A 15,073-nucleotide genomic window follows, 5' to 3' on the forward strand; every position below is an offset into this window, starting at 1 on the left:
TGCCAAAGTGGATAACCTCACATTTTCCCACATTGTACTCCATCTGCCAAATTTCATCATCTTCTCTCTCTCATTTTTTTTTTTTAGTCATTCTTTGTTGGCTTTTAAAGTTTTCCCAATCCTCTGGCCTCCCATTAGTCTTGGCCATATTGTATGCCCTTGTTTTCAATTTTATATCATCCCTTATTTCCTTAGTTAGCCACGGATGGTTATCCTTTCTCTTAGTCTTTCCTTCTCATTGGGATATATTTTTGTTGCGAGTTATGGAATATCTGCTTAAATGTCTGCCACTGCTCATCAACCGTCCCATACTTTAATCTATTTTCCCAGTCCACTTTAGCCAACTCTGCCTTCATACCTTTGTAGTCTCCTTTGTTTAAGCTTGGGACACTGGTTTGAAATCCAACTTTCTCGCCCTGTAAATACAAATCTTTCGATCACTGTCTTTAAAATTTCAATTGAACCCCCTTGCCCCCAGCATTTACAGCCTTTTGTGGGAGAGGGTTCTAGATTTCCACTACCATTTGTGTGAGGGGGGGAAAACATTTGGTTACTGTAACAACTTGTATTTATATAACGCCTTTAATGTAGTAAAACGTCCCCAAGGCGCGTCACTCGAGTGTTGTGACAATAAATTTGACACCGAGCCACACAAGGAGAAATTAGGGCAGGTTACCTAAAGCTTGGCCAAAGATGTAGGTTTTAAGGAGCATCTTAAAGGAGGATAAAGAGGTAGAGTGGCGGAAAGGTTTATGCAGGCAGTTCCAGAGCTTAGGACCTCGGCAACAGAAGGCACAGCTACCAATGGTTGAACGATTTAAATCAGGAATGCTCAAGAGGGCAGAATTAGGAGTGCAGATATCCCATGGTTGGGGTGGAGTTGTGGGGCTGGAGGAGATTAGAGATGGGGAGAGGCGAGACAATTTGAAAACTAGGATGAGAATTTTGAAATCGAGACATTGCTTAACCGGGAGCCAGTATCGGTCAGCGAGCACAGGGGTGATGGGTGAGCAAAACTCGGTGAGAGTTCGGACACAAACAGTCGAGTTTTGGATGACCTCTAGTTTATGTAGGGCAGAATGTGGGATATCAGCCAGGAGTGCGTTGGAGTAGTTAAGTCTCGAGGTAACAAAGGCATGGGTGAGGGTTTCAGCAGCGGATGAGCTGAGGCAAGGGCAGGGATGGGCGATGTTATGGAGGTGGAAAAAGGCGATCTTAGTTATGGCACGGGTATGGTTGCCAACAGTCTGGTTCAGCCTCCAACAGATGTTAGGGAGAGGGTTGGAGTCAGCGAGGGAGCGAATATTGTGGCGGGGATCGAAAACAATGGCTTCGATTTTTCCCAATATTTAATTGTCTCAAATTTCTGCTCATCCAGAACTGGATGTCGGACAAGCAGTCTGACAATTTAGAGACTGTGGCGGGGTCGAGAGAAGTGGCAGTGAGTTGGAGCTGGGTGTCATCAGCGTACATGTGGAAACTGTTTTCGGTTGATGTCGCCAAGGGACAAGTGGGTCTCATGGACAGGATGAGCTTGGAAAGGTCATGAGGGAAGATCGGAGAGAAACTGGAGAATGATGTCAGGGGGATCCTTAGAGGAAGTTTGGTCCGGTGGGCGAGGAGAAGGAAGGGAAAAGGCAGCCGAACAAATGGTCACAATCTTAGAGAAGTCCATGAGCTCCTCACACTTATTGTTGGAAGTGTGGGTGGAGACTGGGGAGACGGTGAGCTGTGGAGAATAGAAGCCGGAGTTTATCTTTGCATTCCAGAATGATTCTGCAATAGTGAGCAATTTTGGCAGACGAGAGCAGCACTTGATAATGCTTCTTGTAGTCCAGCCAGATCTGGCAGTGAATGGCTGAACAAGTCTGCGTCCCTTGGACTTGAGAGCGAAGTTGAGGGCCGTACCAGAGGCAATGGCCAGGGTGAGAGAGAGTAATTGTTTTAACAGGGACTAGGACATCAAAGGTGGTGGTGAGGGTGTGATTCAGCAGATCGGTAGCTGCAGAAATGTCGTGGTGAATGGAGGGTCAAAGGCTGGACAGTTTTGAGTTGATCAGTGCAGTTGGGGGTGAGCTTTTTCCAGGGCACGCACAGGAGGAGGTAGAGTTGTGGGGAGGAGAAGGGAGATGTGGGCGGAGAGCGATACGAGGAAGTGGTCTTGTCTGCGATGGACACGATGGGAGTAGCGAGGCCACGAGAGATGGCAAGATCGAGGGGGTGGCCGTGAATATTGGCTGGAGAGTTTACATGGAGGGTGAAATTAAGGGAGGGTAGGAGGCTAGTGAACTCCGAGGAGAGGGAGCATGATTAATTTAGATGGAGGTTGAAATCGCCGAGGATGAGAAGTTGCTCGGTGCAGAGGCTGAGGGAGGAAAGCAGTGAAGATATCTCGGTAATACCACTTTATGGTCTTTGGATGGGCGGTGGAGAACGAGAATTGAAAATGAGAGGCGAGAGGGGTGGAACAAGGTAAGTTTCTCAAAGGAGGAGAAAGTGCTGGAGGAGTAAGGGGACAGCAAGGTGTGATTTGGTGATGAGAACCACACCGTCACCACGGTGGTCTGAGTGGGGCAATTCTGGAAGGTACAGCCGGGTGGGGAGGCTATATTTAAGGGTAAGGTGTCATTGCCCCTCAGCCAGGTTTCTGTCAGGGCCGTGATGTCGATGCGATCACTCACGATAAGCTCCTGTGTGGCAAGGGCCTTGTTCGCAAGTGAACGGACATTCTGGAGGGAGATGCGGAGAGAGTCGGTGATGGCTGACCCACTGCCAGTGTCCACAGGGTCAGTGCTGGAGGGGATGTGTTCGATAAGGGGGAGATTGAAGAGATTAGCCCCCAGTGAGCGCGCTGGGCGGGAAGGTCGGTGATGGAGCAGGATGGGACAGTTGGGGTTGCTGCTCGTGAAGGAGGCAGTGTTGAGTGCCTCGATGGGCCCTCCGTAGGAAACAGAGAGACAAGAGGAGGGAAAATGCAGGTTTATCTCGGAGGGAGTCAAGCCTGGGATGGCAGCAGGAGAGTAGGAAGGTCGAAGAGCAATGAAGGATTGGGGCAGCGTATCCGAGAGGGCAGCGTATCCGAGAGGGCAGCGATGAAAGGAGGCATGATGACAGGAGAGCGCAGTCAGGGAGGGATAGAGAGAAAAGGAATTGGTGGGCGGTGGGGGAAAGAATTGACTGGCTCGGGTCCGGAGTGGCAGCCAACGTGCGCACGCAAATGGACATGGAAAAGCGCGGGTCACATCGGCCTGGTTACTTATCTCCTGGTAGCAGGGACTAGGTTGGAGACCAAAGCAGGGAGAGCAGGGTCAAAGTCAGAGGTCCCATGGAGGCACGACGCCGGGATGTAAATGAGTTTAGTACGGAAAAGTGCTAATTTTATGGTGTGATGCCAGAATCGTGGACATTACATGGCAAGGTTGTAAGGCTGGAAAGATGCACTGGAGTTTTATTTGACTTTTGCGGGGGTTGGCAGGAGGAGGGGGGAGAAGAAATTTTTAACGCAATGAATAATTTTTCAAACTTGCTCTGGAAGTTGGAGAGGGCTGGGCAGAAGCCATGATCAAGTGGATTGTACACGATCTGTTGAAGCGGGGCACGGGGCTTGATGAACTGGCATTTTGTTAATTCACGACTTGCTGCTGTTGATGCATCTGATGGGAAGCACTTGGCATTTTCCCAGCTACTTCTCGCAAATGCGGTCATCTCATCAGTCCCCGGTGACTTGCTATAGAGCCGGTCTCCAGTCCTCCTGGTTAATCCTTGCCACTGGATAAAGACCTAGCTCGGTCAAGCCCGTGTGGTGGCTGATGTGCAACGGTCACCACACGTTAAAAAAATCCACGCACAGGCATCTTCTACCCCCTCAGGACTGGAATATCGGGTCTTCCATTGAAACATCTGCAAATTCATCCCTTTTGGTGTGGAAGCAAGTCATCTCCGTTGATGCTATGTAAAGAAATGCCTTCTATCCGGTAGAATCAACAACAACTTAATGTCTTTGACATAGTAAATGTCCCAAGGCGTTTCACAGGAGCGATATCGAACAAAATTTGACATCGAGCCATGTAAGGCGACATTGGGACAGGTGATCAAAATCTTGGTCAAAGAGATAGGTTTTAAGGGGCGGAGAGGGATATTGTTAGCCAGGACGCCGGGGGGATTTCCCTTGCTCTTCAAAGATGCTGTGGGATCATTTATGCTCACCTGAGAGGGCAGACGGGGCCTGGGTCTAACGTCTCCTCCGATAGACGACACCTCCGACAGTGCAGCGCTCCTTCAATACTGCACTGAGTGTCGGCCTGGAATTTGTGCCCGAGTCTCTGTAGTGGGACTTGAACCCACAACATTCTGACTCACTGAGCCAAGGCTGTTTGGTTGACTTGACAGAGATGGTCAGAAAAGCAAAGTGAAGGCTGTTTCTCGATCCTCAAATGTGTCCTTTTATTGAGGAGGGTGGAGGATAATTACTCAACTAAATTAATTGTGCTGAAGCAAATTGCAGAGAGAGCAGTGATTAGGCGATCATCTATATTTCATCATTCATAAAATCTGAATGCAATCAACTGTTGGGTAATGGATTGGGTTTAAACCTTGCATTTATTGGCGGAAGGGTCGCGAACCAGAGGCACAGATTTAAGGCGATTGGCAGAAGAACCAAAGGCGACATGAGGGGAAACCTTTTTTTTACGCAATGAGTGGTTAAGATCTGGAACGCACTGCCCGAAAGGGCGGTGGAGGCAGACTCGATCACGGCTTTCCAAAGGAAATTGGCTAAGTAGCTGAAGGGGGGGAAAAAAATTTGCAGAGCTATGGGGATATTGGTGAGGGAGTGGGGCAAGCTGTGAAGTGCTCGTGCAGAGAGCCGGCACGGGCTCGATGGGCTGAATTGCCTCCTCCTGTGCTGTAACCATTCTATGATTCGACACAGTAAGTGGCTTCTCTGCTGGTTTAAAGCAGTGGATAGACAGGCTTATGGACCAGGTTTGGTGCCCTGTCCTCTGAGTTAACTGACCAACGGGCTGTGTTACAGGTGGTCTTGTCCCTTGGGATAGGGAGGGCGAGGTTTCCTCGGGCTCCTGCTCCTTATCACTGGCTTGTTTACTTCAACCTGTCGATATTTCAAGTCCTGCATCGTGCCTCCCCTTTGTTTTCTTTACTCCGGCAGAAATGAGTTTAGTTTCTTGAGCCTTTCTTCATCACTCGGTCCTTTCAAGATCTGGAATCACCCTGGTGACTCTTTGTTGAACCCGTTGCGATGTGATGTAATTGTTTTTATTCATTCACGGGATTTGGATGTCGCCGACATGCCCAGCATTTATTGCTCCAATTGCCCTTCTTGAATACAACTGTGAGTGGCTTTTGAGGCCATTTCAGGGTCAGTTAAAAGTGAATTACATTGCTGTGGGTCTGGAGTCACATATAGGCCAGACCAGGTCAGGACGGCAGATTTCCCTCCCTAAAGGACATTAGTGAACCAGATGGGTTTTTACAAAAATCCAGCAGTTTTATGTTCACCATGACTGATATTAGAAATAAATCTTGAATAAAAAGCATCAACTGAATTTAAATTCCCCCAGCTGCTGCAGTGGGATTTAAGCTCCTGTCTCTGGATTATTAGTCCAGGACTCAATTACTACTACCACTATGCTATCGTTTCCGATAAACAGTGTACTGTTGCTATAACCATGGAATCCATCTTTTATGTAATTCGTAGGTTCATTAGTCACGCTATCCCCGCAAGATCTTACAAGGGCTGAGTCCACGGCCAGATCAGCCATGATCTTGTTGAATGGTGTGGAGCAGGCTCGAGGGGCTAGATGGCCTACTTCTGTTCCTAATTCTTATGTACAAATCCCCTGGGGGGACAGACGCAAAACAACATTAGCGTCCTCGACCAGGCCAGCATCGAAGCACTGACCACACTCGACCAGCTCCATTGGGCGGGCCACAATGTCTGCATGCCCGACACGAGACTCCCAAATCAAGCGCTCTACTCGGAACTCTTACAAGGCAAGCGAGCCCCAGGTGGGCAGAGGAAACGCTTCAAGGACACCCTCAAAGCCTCCTTGATAAAGTGCAACAACCCCACCGACATGTGGGAATTCCTGCCCAAAGGCCGCCCTCAGTAGAGGAAGAGCATCCGGGAGGGCGCTGAGCACCTCGAGTCTCGTTGCCGAGAACATGCAGAAACAACCAAGTGCAGGCAGCGGAAGGAGCGAGCGGCAAACCAGACTCCCCACCCACCCTTTCCTTCAACCACTGTCTGTCCCACCTGTGACAGACTGTGGTTCCTGTATTGGATTGTTCAGTCACCTGAGAACTCACTTTGAGTGAAAGCAATTTCGAGGGACTGCCTATGATGATGATTACTGTATTCTAGATTTTATTTCATTATTTTGAATTTAATTTCCCCAGCTGCTGTGGTGAGATTTGAACTCCTGTCTCGGTTCATTAGTCCAGGCATCTGGATTAGTTGTCCGGGAACATGTTCACTTGGCTACCGTACCCCTAGTGTGACTTGGCTGTACGATGCTTCACACTAGAGTACGGAGGATTTAAAATAGATTAACAGCAAAGCAGAAAGGGAGATGATCAGCCACGATCTCATTGAATGGCGGAGCGGGCTTTAGTGCCCAAATGGCCCACTCCTGCTCCTATTTCTTATGTTCTCATGAGAAATAAAAAGACTCTTTGGCCCGTCGAAGCTGCTGGGGTTTTTAACTGAATATTTTTCTCTGGATTGGTAGGCCACTCCCACGGGTGAGGCCTGACTCCCTGAGCGACCCTTCACCTGCCCAGTATCAGCACTCCAGAGGTTTGATCCTTCAGTGTCAGTAAATAGGTAAAAGTGCCTGTGCACTCTCCTCCATACCTCTGTCCTCGGCCTCCTACGCTGTTCGAGGGAAGCTCGAGGAACAGCACCTCAACTTTTGAATAGACAACCTTCTGGACTCAACATTGAGTTCAACTTCAGATTGTAACGACGGCTCCCATTATTTCGGACAGCAGGTGCTTGCTGGTAATGATTCTGCTGTTGACATTTACAGCTCCTTGAGAACCATCTTTTCTTTCTTTTACTTGTCCCATGATCATCCCACTTTTGCCTTGCATCATTGCCCCTTTTTGTCTTTTAATCTCTCCTGCTTTCTACCCTATCACAGCCCACCTTCCCTTTTGTTCTTTCCTCCCCTCTTCTCCCCCTTTCCCTGCCCCTGTACTTACTTTAAACCCTGTTGCAGGAGAGTTATCCCTGGTGCCCTGACCAATATTTATCCCTCAATCAACGTAACAAAAATGGATTATCTGGTCATGATCACGTTGCTGTTTGTGGGAGCTTGCTGTGCGCAAGTTGGCTGCCGCGTTTCCCACATTACAGCAGTGACTACACTCCAAAGCGTTCTTCTTTGGCAGTAAAGCACTTTGACATGTCTGGTGGTTGTGAAAGGCGCTATATAAATGCAAGTCTTGCCAACCTTTCCAATTCTGATAACCGGTTAAATTGATTTAATTGCGCTGTGGCACCTCATGGCATTGCCCACTGGACTGCATTTCAGGAGACACTTCTACATTCCTATTCCCCTCACCCCACCTCCTTTCCTTTTGGTGCCCAATTGTTCCTGGAACTTTTCAGGTCTTTGAGTTTCCCCGAGAGCATCGTGAGGTGACTCTCAAATCTTCTTTCTGTTCCTCTGCATAACACATCTCCTCCACCACGATAAAAATGAAATAAGGTGAAACGAATGCTTGGAACAAACAAAAGGCATAGAATCCTAAAAATGTATGACGCAAGAGGAGGCCATTCGGCCCATCGTGTCCGCACCGGACGATCAAGAGCTATCCAGCCTAATCCCACTTTCCAGCTCTTGGTCTGTCGGTTACGACACTTTTTAAATGTGGTGAGGGTTTCTGCCTCTACCACCCTTTCACTCAGTGAGTTCCAGACCCCCACAACCCTCTGGTTGAAAGCATTTCTCAACTTTCCTCTAATCTTTCTACCAACTACTTTAAATCTGTGCCCCCTGGTTGTTGACCCTTCTGCTAAGGGAAATAGGTCCGTCCTATCTTGCCCTCATAATTTTATACACCTCAATCAAATCTCCTCTCAGTCTCCTCTGTTCCAAAGAAAACAACCCCCAGCCTATCCAATCTTTTCTCACAGCTAAAATTCTCCAGTCCAGGCAACATCCTCATAAATCTCCTCTATACCCTCTCTAGTGCAATCACACCTTTCCTGTTGTATGGTGACCAGATCTGCACGCAGTACTGCAGCTGTGGCCTAACTAGTGTTTTGTACGGTTCCAGCATAACCTCCCCTGCTCTTGCCTTTATTAGCCAAGGCATAGAATACAAGCATTTCGCCTGCCGCCTTATCCACCTCATCTACCTGGCCTGCTACCGTCGGGGATCTGTGGACATGCACTCCAAGGTCCCTCTATTTCTCTACACTTGTAGCGCAGTACCTGATCCCAAAAGGATGCTATTGAATTCCTCGCTAAGTCACATTTGATGAAGCCAATATGGGTGCACTAGACTTTTCCAGTCCTTTACCGTGGTCCACTGTGTTGCTGACATTGGTGTGATTGTTTGTTTCCAGGTCGATTATGAAGTGGCTTCTGATGAGAACCGGAGGGATTGCGGACTCCAGCTTTTAGAGACCTATTTCAACAATGGGGTACGTTTTGTAGCTTATCCACAATCTAGGCTTTCTTAAATTATGAAGAAATTCTATTTGTGAAATTTTCTAATTCTCGCTTTTGAGATTTAAAAATGCATCCGAAAATGTGATTAATTGCTTTCCCTTCTCCTTTACTAGCCAGTTTTCCTTTACGTTGCTCCCCCTTTCCTGTTCTCCCGCCCCCTTCCCGGAGGTGTTGAGTATATGACGGAGTATGGTTCCAGCCTCCTGTTATTTGCTCGAGTCAGCAGTCTTTATACGAACCTCAATTTTTAAATACTAGTCAGCTGTGGCTCCGTGGGTCGCACTCACGGCCCTGGGTCAGAAGGTTGTGGATTCAAGGCCCACTCCAGAGGCAAAAGTCTAGGCTGACACTCCCAGTGCAGTGCTGAGGGAGTGCTGCACTGTCGGAGGTGCCGTCTTTCAAATGAGACGTTAAACCAAGGCCCCGTTTCTGTTCTCTGGTGGATGTAAAAGATCCCATGGCACTATTTCGAAGAGGAGTAGGGGAGTATTCCCTGGTGTCCTGGGTCAATATTTATCCCTCAATCAACATCACTAAAACAGACGATCAGGCCGTTATCACATCGCTGTTTGTGGGAGCTTGCTGTGTGTGCAAATTGGCTGCCACGTTTCCCACATTACAACAGTGACTACACTCCAAAAGTACTTTATTGGCTGTAAAGTGCTAATATAGGAAGCCAATCTTCACACACGGTCCCACAAATAGGCGTGACGTAACTGAACAGATCATCTGTTTGTGATGTTGGTTGAGGGATTAAACTCCCCTGCTCTTAATAGTGCCGTGGAATCTTTGACATCCACCTGAGAGGGCAGACGGGGACCTCGGTTTAACGTCTCATCTAAAAGACGGCACCTCCAACAGTGCAGCACTCCCTCAGCACCGCACTGCGCGAGTCAGCTTGGATTGTGCTCTGTCCGATCTCTGGAGTGGGACTTGAACCCACGTCCTACCCACGGTAGTATCAATTAAAGCTTTCTTTGTAGAATGGACTTGTGAAGGCACAGGCATTTTTTTTTTTAAAAGAGAGAGCTGGCTGTGATTGGTGGGTTAGGTGAGAGGAATTCCCCTAGGTAGATTAACTAGGATGGGCCGTTGACAATTAACTGAAACAAGTGGGGGTTATTTAGAACAGGACTGCCTATGGTGACTGTAGGTGCCTCATCTGTATCTATCGTGAGCAGTTCTGCTCTTGTTTTTTCTCCCCAGTGTTGAGGCATTAGCACAGGCAGGACCAGAGTCTGAGGGCGAATGATCCAGATCTTCTTCTGCCCACGTCTGGATGGGCATGTACGATGAAGGAGTTGAATGCAGTGGTGAGAATGGGGATCCCACTATCGCAGGGAGTGGTTGAAGCGAATAGTATAGATGCATTTAAGGGGAGGCTAGACAAGCATGTGAGGGAGAAGAGTGTTCTGTTCAGAATAAATCCACAGGACTGTATTGTAAGCTCAAACTGTTGTGACCTTGGTCTCTTTATTCAGACTACAGAGTGGGGAAGCAGCATGGTGAATCACCTTTTATACCTGCTTGCCCAGGTGACCCTTGGGTCTCCCACAGGTGTGCCCCCTAGTGGCAAGTCTTACATTTTGGTAAGGTTTAAAAAAAACCATAAAGGGAATAGAGGATTATGCAGACAGATTTGGATGAGGGAAGACGGGAGGAGGCTCGAGTGGAGCATAAACGTCGGCATGGTCTGGTTGAGCCGAATGGCCTGTTTCTGTGCCGTTTATCCTGTGTAAAATGGCTTTTCCGGAACTTTCTTCATTACGGTGAGGCTCCAGTTCAGGCTTTGCCATCTTGAAGATGCTGAGCGGATCTTGAGATGTCACACAGGGCTGGCTCCCTGTTGCCTTTCTGACATTGCTGATTCCCAACTTGCCTTCTCCACTGCCACTGCAGCTAACTCAGCACAGACCCGGGAATTGGACCCAGATTCCTGCCGATTTGTATATGTCAGCGACATTGAGTTAACCCGTTGAGCCATCAGGGCAGCGCAGCTATGGAGGGGACAGCATCAGTATGATGTGGGGGACTGTAGAGTCAGATAGACCTCCTGACTGGCCTCCTTCCTTGCACCCTCTAAAATTGAGCTCATCCAAACCCCCTCCAGCTGCTCGTGTCCTAACTCTCATCAAGTCCCGCTCACCCATCACCCCTGTGCTCGCTGACCAGCATTGGCTTCCGGTCCGGCAATGCCTCGATTTTAAAAATTCTCATCCGTATTTTCAAATCCCTCCATGGTCTTCGCCCGTTCCCTATGTCCTGTAATCTCCTCCAGCCCCACAACCCTCCAAAATCTTGGCGTCCTCCAATTCTGACCCCTTGCTGCATCCGCGGTTTTCACCGGTACCCCACCATCGGTGGCCGTGCTTTCAGCTGCTCTGGAACTCCCTCCCTAAACCTCTCCGCCTCTTTACCTCTCTCTCCTCCTTCGACGTTCCTTAACACCCACCTCTTTTTGCCGCCTGTCCAAATATCTCATTGGCCCTGAAATCCCGGTTGTTTCTTCCCGCGGGCATTGGAGTAAAAATAGGAGAAAAGACGCGCACATTACCTTTCGGTCAAACGCTCACCAGAGATCCTGGACTCGAGGCGTCCTCTTCCTGCGCAATAGAGTGCATTCACGTTGGGACATCCATAGGAGTCATGTGGGCCTGGACACCCAATCACGGTAAAGTATTTTCTCATTCATCGTAATAGGAATTTCATAAGTCTGAAACTCCTATTACTATGAATGGGAAAAACACTCCCAAACACTACATAAAACATTTAAAAAAAACACCTCACATAAATACATTATAGAAATTAAAGTTGACAGAAATGTAAAATTACCTGAGTGGGCAGGGTTTTTAACATATGTATTTTAAAATTTTATTTTTATGTTTTAGATATGTTTTAAAACTCTTACACTGGTTATGCACCTAATTTTACCAGGCGCAAGAGTTTTAAGGACATTCGCAGGTCAAGAGATGAGCAAATAACGCAATCCCTGCTGTGGAAATGTTTTGGCTGCTGAGATGCGTGCGATCTGTCAAGCCAGAAAATTGCCAAATCAGTTTTCGGTGCATGCGCATTGCACGCCGAAAACTGGCTTTTGTGATGCCTTCCCGGGTCTGTGCACACTCCGTACGGACCGGAGGAGGCCGGGATTTCAGAGCCATTATGTTGCTCAGTGTCGCATTTTGTTTGATGTCCCTGTGACGCGCCTCGGGGCGTTTCACTACATTAAAGGCGCTGTGGCAATGCCAGCTTGTTGTTGAGTAATTGTCCATGTAATGCTGGTGTTTTGTATTTTCAGTCCGCGGCCCATTTACCTGAAGTACCCGTGGACACGGTGATGCAATGTAAGGAGAAACTGGAGCAGAGTCCTTGCAAAGAACTCTTTACAGAGTGTGCAAAGTAAGTCACGATTCTCTACCTGCATTGCGTTTGAGTAAATGATTGGAGATTTTGTAAATATTTTAAAAAATAATTAACGGCAGCCACTGCAACAGCATTATACTCCAGAGGCTTGCGCACAAATCTAGGCTGACACTCCAGTGCAGTGCTGAGGGAGCGCTGCACTGTTGAAGATGCCATCTTTCGGATGAGACGTTAAACCAAGGCTCCGTCTGCTCTCTCAAATGGATGTAAAAGATTCCATGGTGCTATTTTGAAGAGCAGAGGAGTGTAGAATGTTGCAGTGCAAGAAGTGTCGTGGACTGTTTGGGCCGGATGCTCTTTGCTTTTCCTTCATTGTTCATAGGTTTATCTGTTTTTAGCATTACTCCATTTAGAAAATACTCTGTTCTATCCTTTTTAGGTCCAACGTGGATGACTTCACACTTGCCTACACTGAAATCCATTTGCCACAGTTTTGCCCATTCACTTCCGCCAAACCTCCCCCTCGCAGTTCTTCACTGAAGACAACAGCAAGCGCAGACTTCCATATTTAACAGGCACTTAAACTCAAACTTTTCTTATTTACTGCTGCACTTGAAGTTCCCTCTTTTAGGAATCCTCCTCCTCCCACCCCTACTCTTCGACCAAGAGAGAGACTTGCATTTCTATAGCATCTTTCATGACCGCAAGACAGTAGTCACTGTTGTAACGGAGCAAATGCGGCAGCCAATTTGCACACATCAAGCTCCCATCAACAGCAATGAGATAAGTAACCAGATGATCTGTTTTAGCGAGGGATAAATATTGACCAGGACACCAGGGAAATAGTGCCTTGGGATGTTCCACATCCACCCGAGAAGCACTTTCATTGGAATATCACCTCCAAAGAGGTCAAAGTCCTGCATTCATCAGGCAATCGTTGAAGAACCTCTGCCAGCTCCTCTTGATTTAGTTCTAGATCATTTGGCATATCGGTGATCTAATTGGTGATGTCGTCGTGGATTTGATCAGCACTGAATGCTGGAGTCGAACAATGCCCTTTTCTTTGCATGTGCAATGCTAAAAACAGCGGATATCCTAAGAGACTTGATGGTACATGTACATAGATCATTAAAATATCATGGGCCGGTACAGAAGATAATCTTTTTAGATGTTCCTCGTGGGCCACGAAGGCATTCTTGCTTCTCCTGGCCCCACAGGGATATAGGAACATAAGAAATAGGAGCAGGAGTAGGCCATAGGGCCCCTCGAGCCTGCTCCGCCATTCAATATGATCATGGCTGATCCGATCATGGACTCGGCTCCACTTCACTGCCCCCTCCCCATCACCCCTTATCATTGAAGAAACTGTCTATTTCTGTCTTAAATTTATTTAATGTCCCAGCTTCCACAGCTCTCTGAGGCAGCGAGTTCCACAAATTCACAACCCTTATATCTTGGGCCTTATCTGACCCGGGCTTCCCCCAACCCGATCCCAGACTTGCTGACTCCTTCCCCGCCCACCCCCCCCCCACTCTAAATCCTTACTTACCTTACCGGGGGGCCGTTTCTGTGGGCCGGCGACTTGTTCCCCTCCGCACCACCAATTTTGATTGCCGCCTGTCAGCCCTGACATCATTCCTACTCGCATTGGGCGGGAAAACAAAAGAGAAAAAATAAAGGTTGACTTGGCCAGCCAATTTGCACACAGCAAGATCCCACAAACCACATTGAGATTTTTTCAAAAAGACACACTTGCATTTGTATAGTGCCTTTCATGGCCTCAAGACGTCCCAAAGCGCTTTACAGTCTATTAAATCCTCCTTTCTGAAGCGTAGTCACTGTTGTAATTGTAGCAAATGCGGAGGCCAATTTGTGCACAGTAACGAAATATTCAGCAGATCATCTGTTTTTAGGGGTCAGCATCAGGGTATCTCCCAGGCCTCATGATCCAGAGAGTCACCAAACCACAGGGGAGATATCAAGAGGGGACACCAAGCTGAAAAGTAGTGGTTCATTTTAAGGAGATTCTTGTACATGGAGAAGCAGGTGGACGGGCTTTAAGGAAGGTTCTCGAGGCCAGAGTTGTCGGACAGAGGTTACAGAGGTAGGGAGAGGGAAGTCATGAAGGGATTTGGGCACAAGGATGAGAAATTGCGTGCTGTTGGAGACTGGGAGCCAATGTGGGTCAGCGAGCGCAGGGATCCGTGTAGCAGAGTGAGTCTGGGGTAATCCTTGCCACTGGACCAAGACCTAGCTCTGTCAAGCCCGTGTGGTGGCTGGTGTGCAATGGCCACTCCATGTTAAAATCCACGCACAGGCATCTTCCACCCTTCAGGATGTAGTTCGGGTTCTTCATTGAAACACCTGTGAACTTGTCCTTTGTTTTTTGGAGTGGAAGCAAGTCATCCTCATTTCGATGATGATGATGATAGGTTTATCTGTAAACTTTAGGGCTGGTGACCGAGGGCCGTACAGCTCTTTGTCGGCCGGCACGGACACGATGGGCCGAAATGGCGGCCTCCTGCGCTGTAAATTTCTATATTTCTAAATCTCCCCTTAACCTTCTCTGCTCGAAGTAGAACAACTCCAGTTTCTCCAGGTTCTTCATCCCTGGTACCATTCCAGTATCTTTCCTAAATTGTGGTGACCAGAATTGGACACAAAACTCCGGCTGAGGTCCAACCAATAATTTATACATTTTGGCATAACTTCCTTTGCTGTTGTATTCTGTCTCTATTTACAAAGCCCAGAATCCTGTATGCTTTTTTTAAAGCCCTTCAAAATTTTGAACACCTCTATTAAATCGCCCCTTAATCTTCTCCGCTCTGAGAACAATCCCAGTCTCCAGTCTCTCCACATAACTGAAGTGCCAGGAAGGTGGATTAATTGTGTTATGTCTGTAATGTACCTATGAATGACTCCACGAGGCAATGTGTTGTACTCAAACTGTAGTGATCTTGGTCCTTTATTCGTAACTCCAGAGTGAGGCAGCCGTATGGTGGCTCCCC

The 15,073-nt window shown here is 47.9% G+C and overlaps 1 protein-coding gene across 2 annotated transcripts in view; it reads left to right on the forward strand.

Annotated features, from left to right (window-relative positions):
* The window catches only part of LOC139262635 (G protein-coupled receptor kinase 6-like), a 188,113-nt gene that overhangs the window by 112,659 nt on the left and 60,381 nt on the right, over window positions 1-15,073 (forward strand). For both annotated transcript variants that reach the window (XM_070877790.1, XM_070877798.1), the window contains 2 exons: window positions 8,597-8,674; window positions 12,001-12,101. In XM_070877790.1, the coding sequence (XP_070733891.1) occupies window positions 8,597-8,674; window positions 12,001-12,101 (179 nt within the window). The remainder of the gene's footprint in view (window positions 1-8,596; window positions 8,675-12,000; window positions 12,102-15,073) is intronic.

Source organism: Pristiophorus japonicus, chromosome 1, assembly GCF_044704955.1.
Source record: "Pristiophorus japonicus isolate sPriJap1 chromosome 1, sPriJap1.hap1, whole genome shotgun sequence".
Lineage (NCBI taxonomy): Eukaryota > Metazoa > Chordata > Chondrichthyes > Pristiophoridae > Pristiophorus > Pristiophorus japonicus.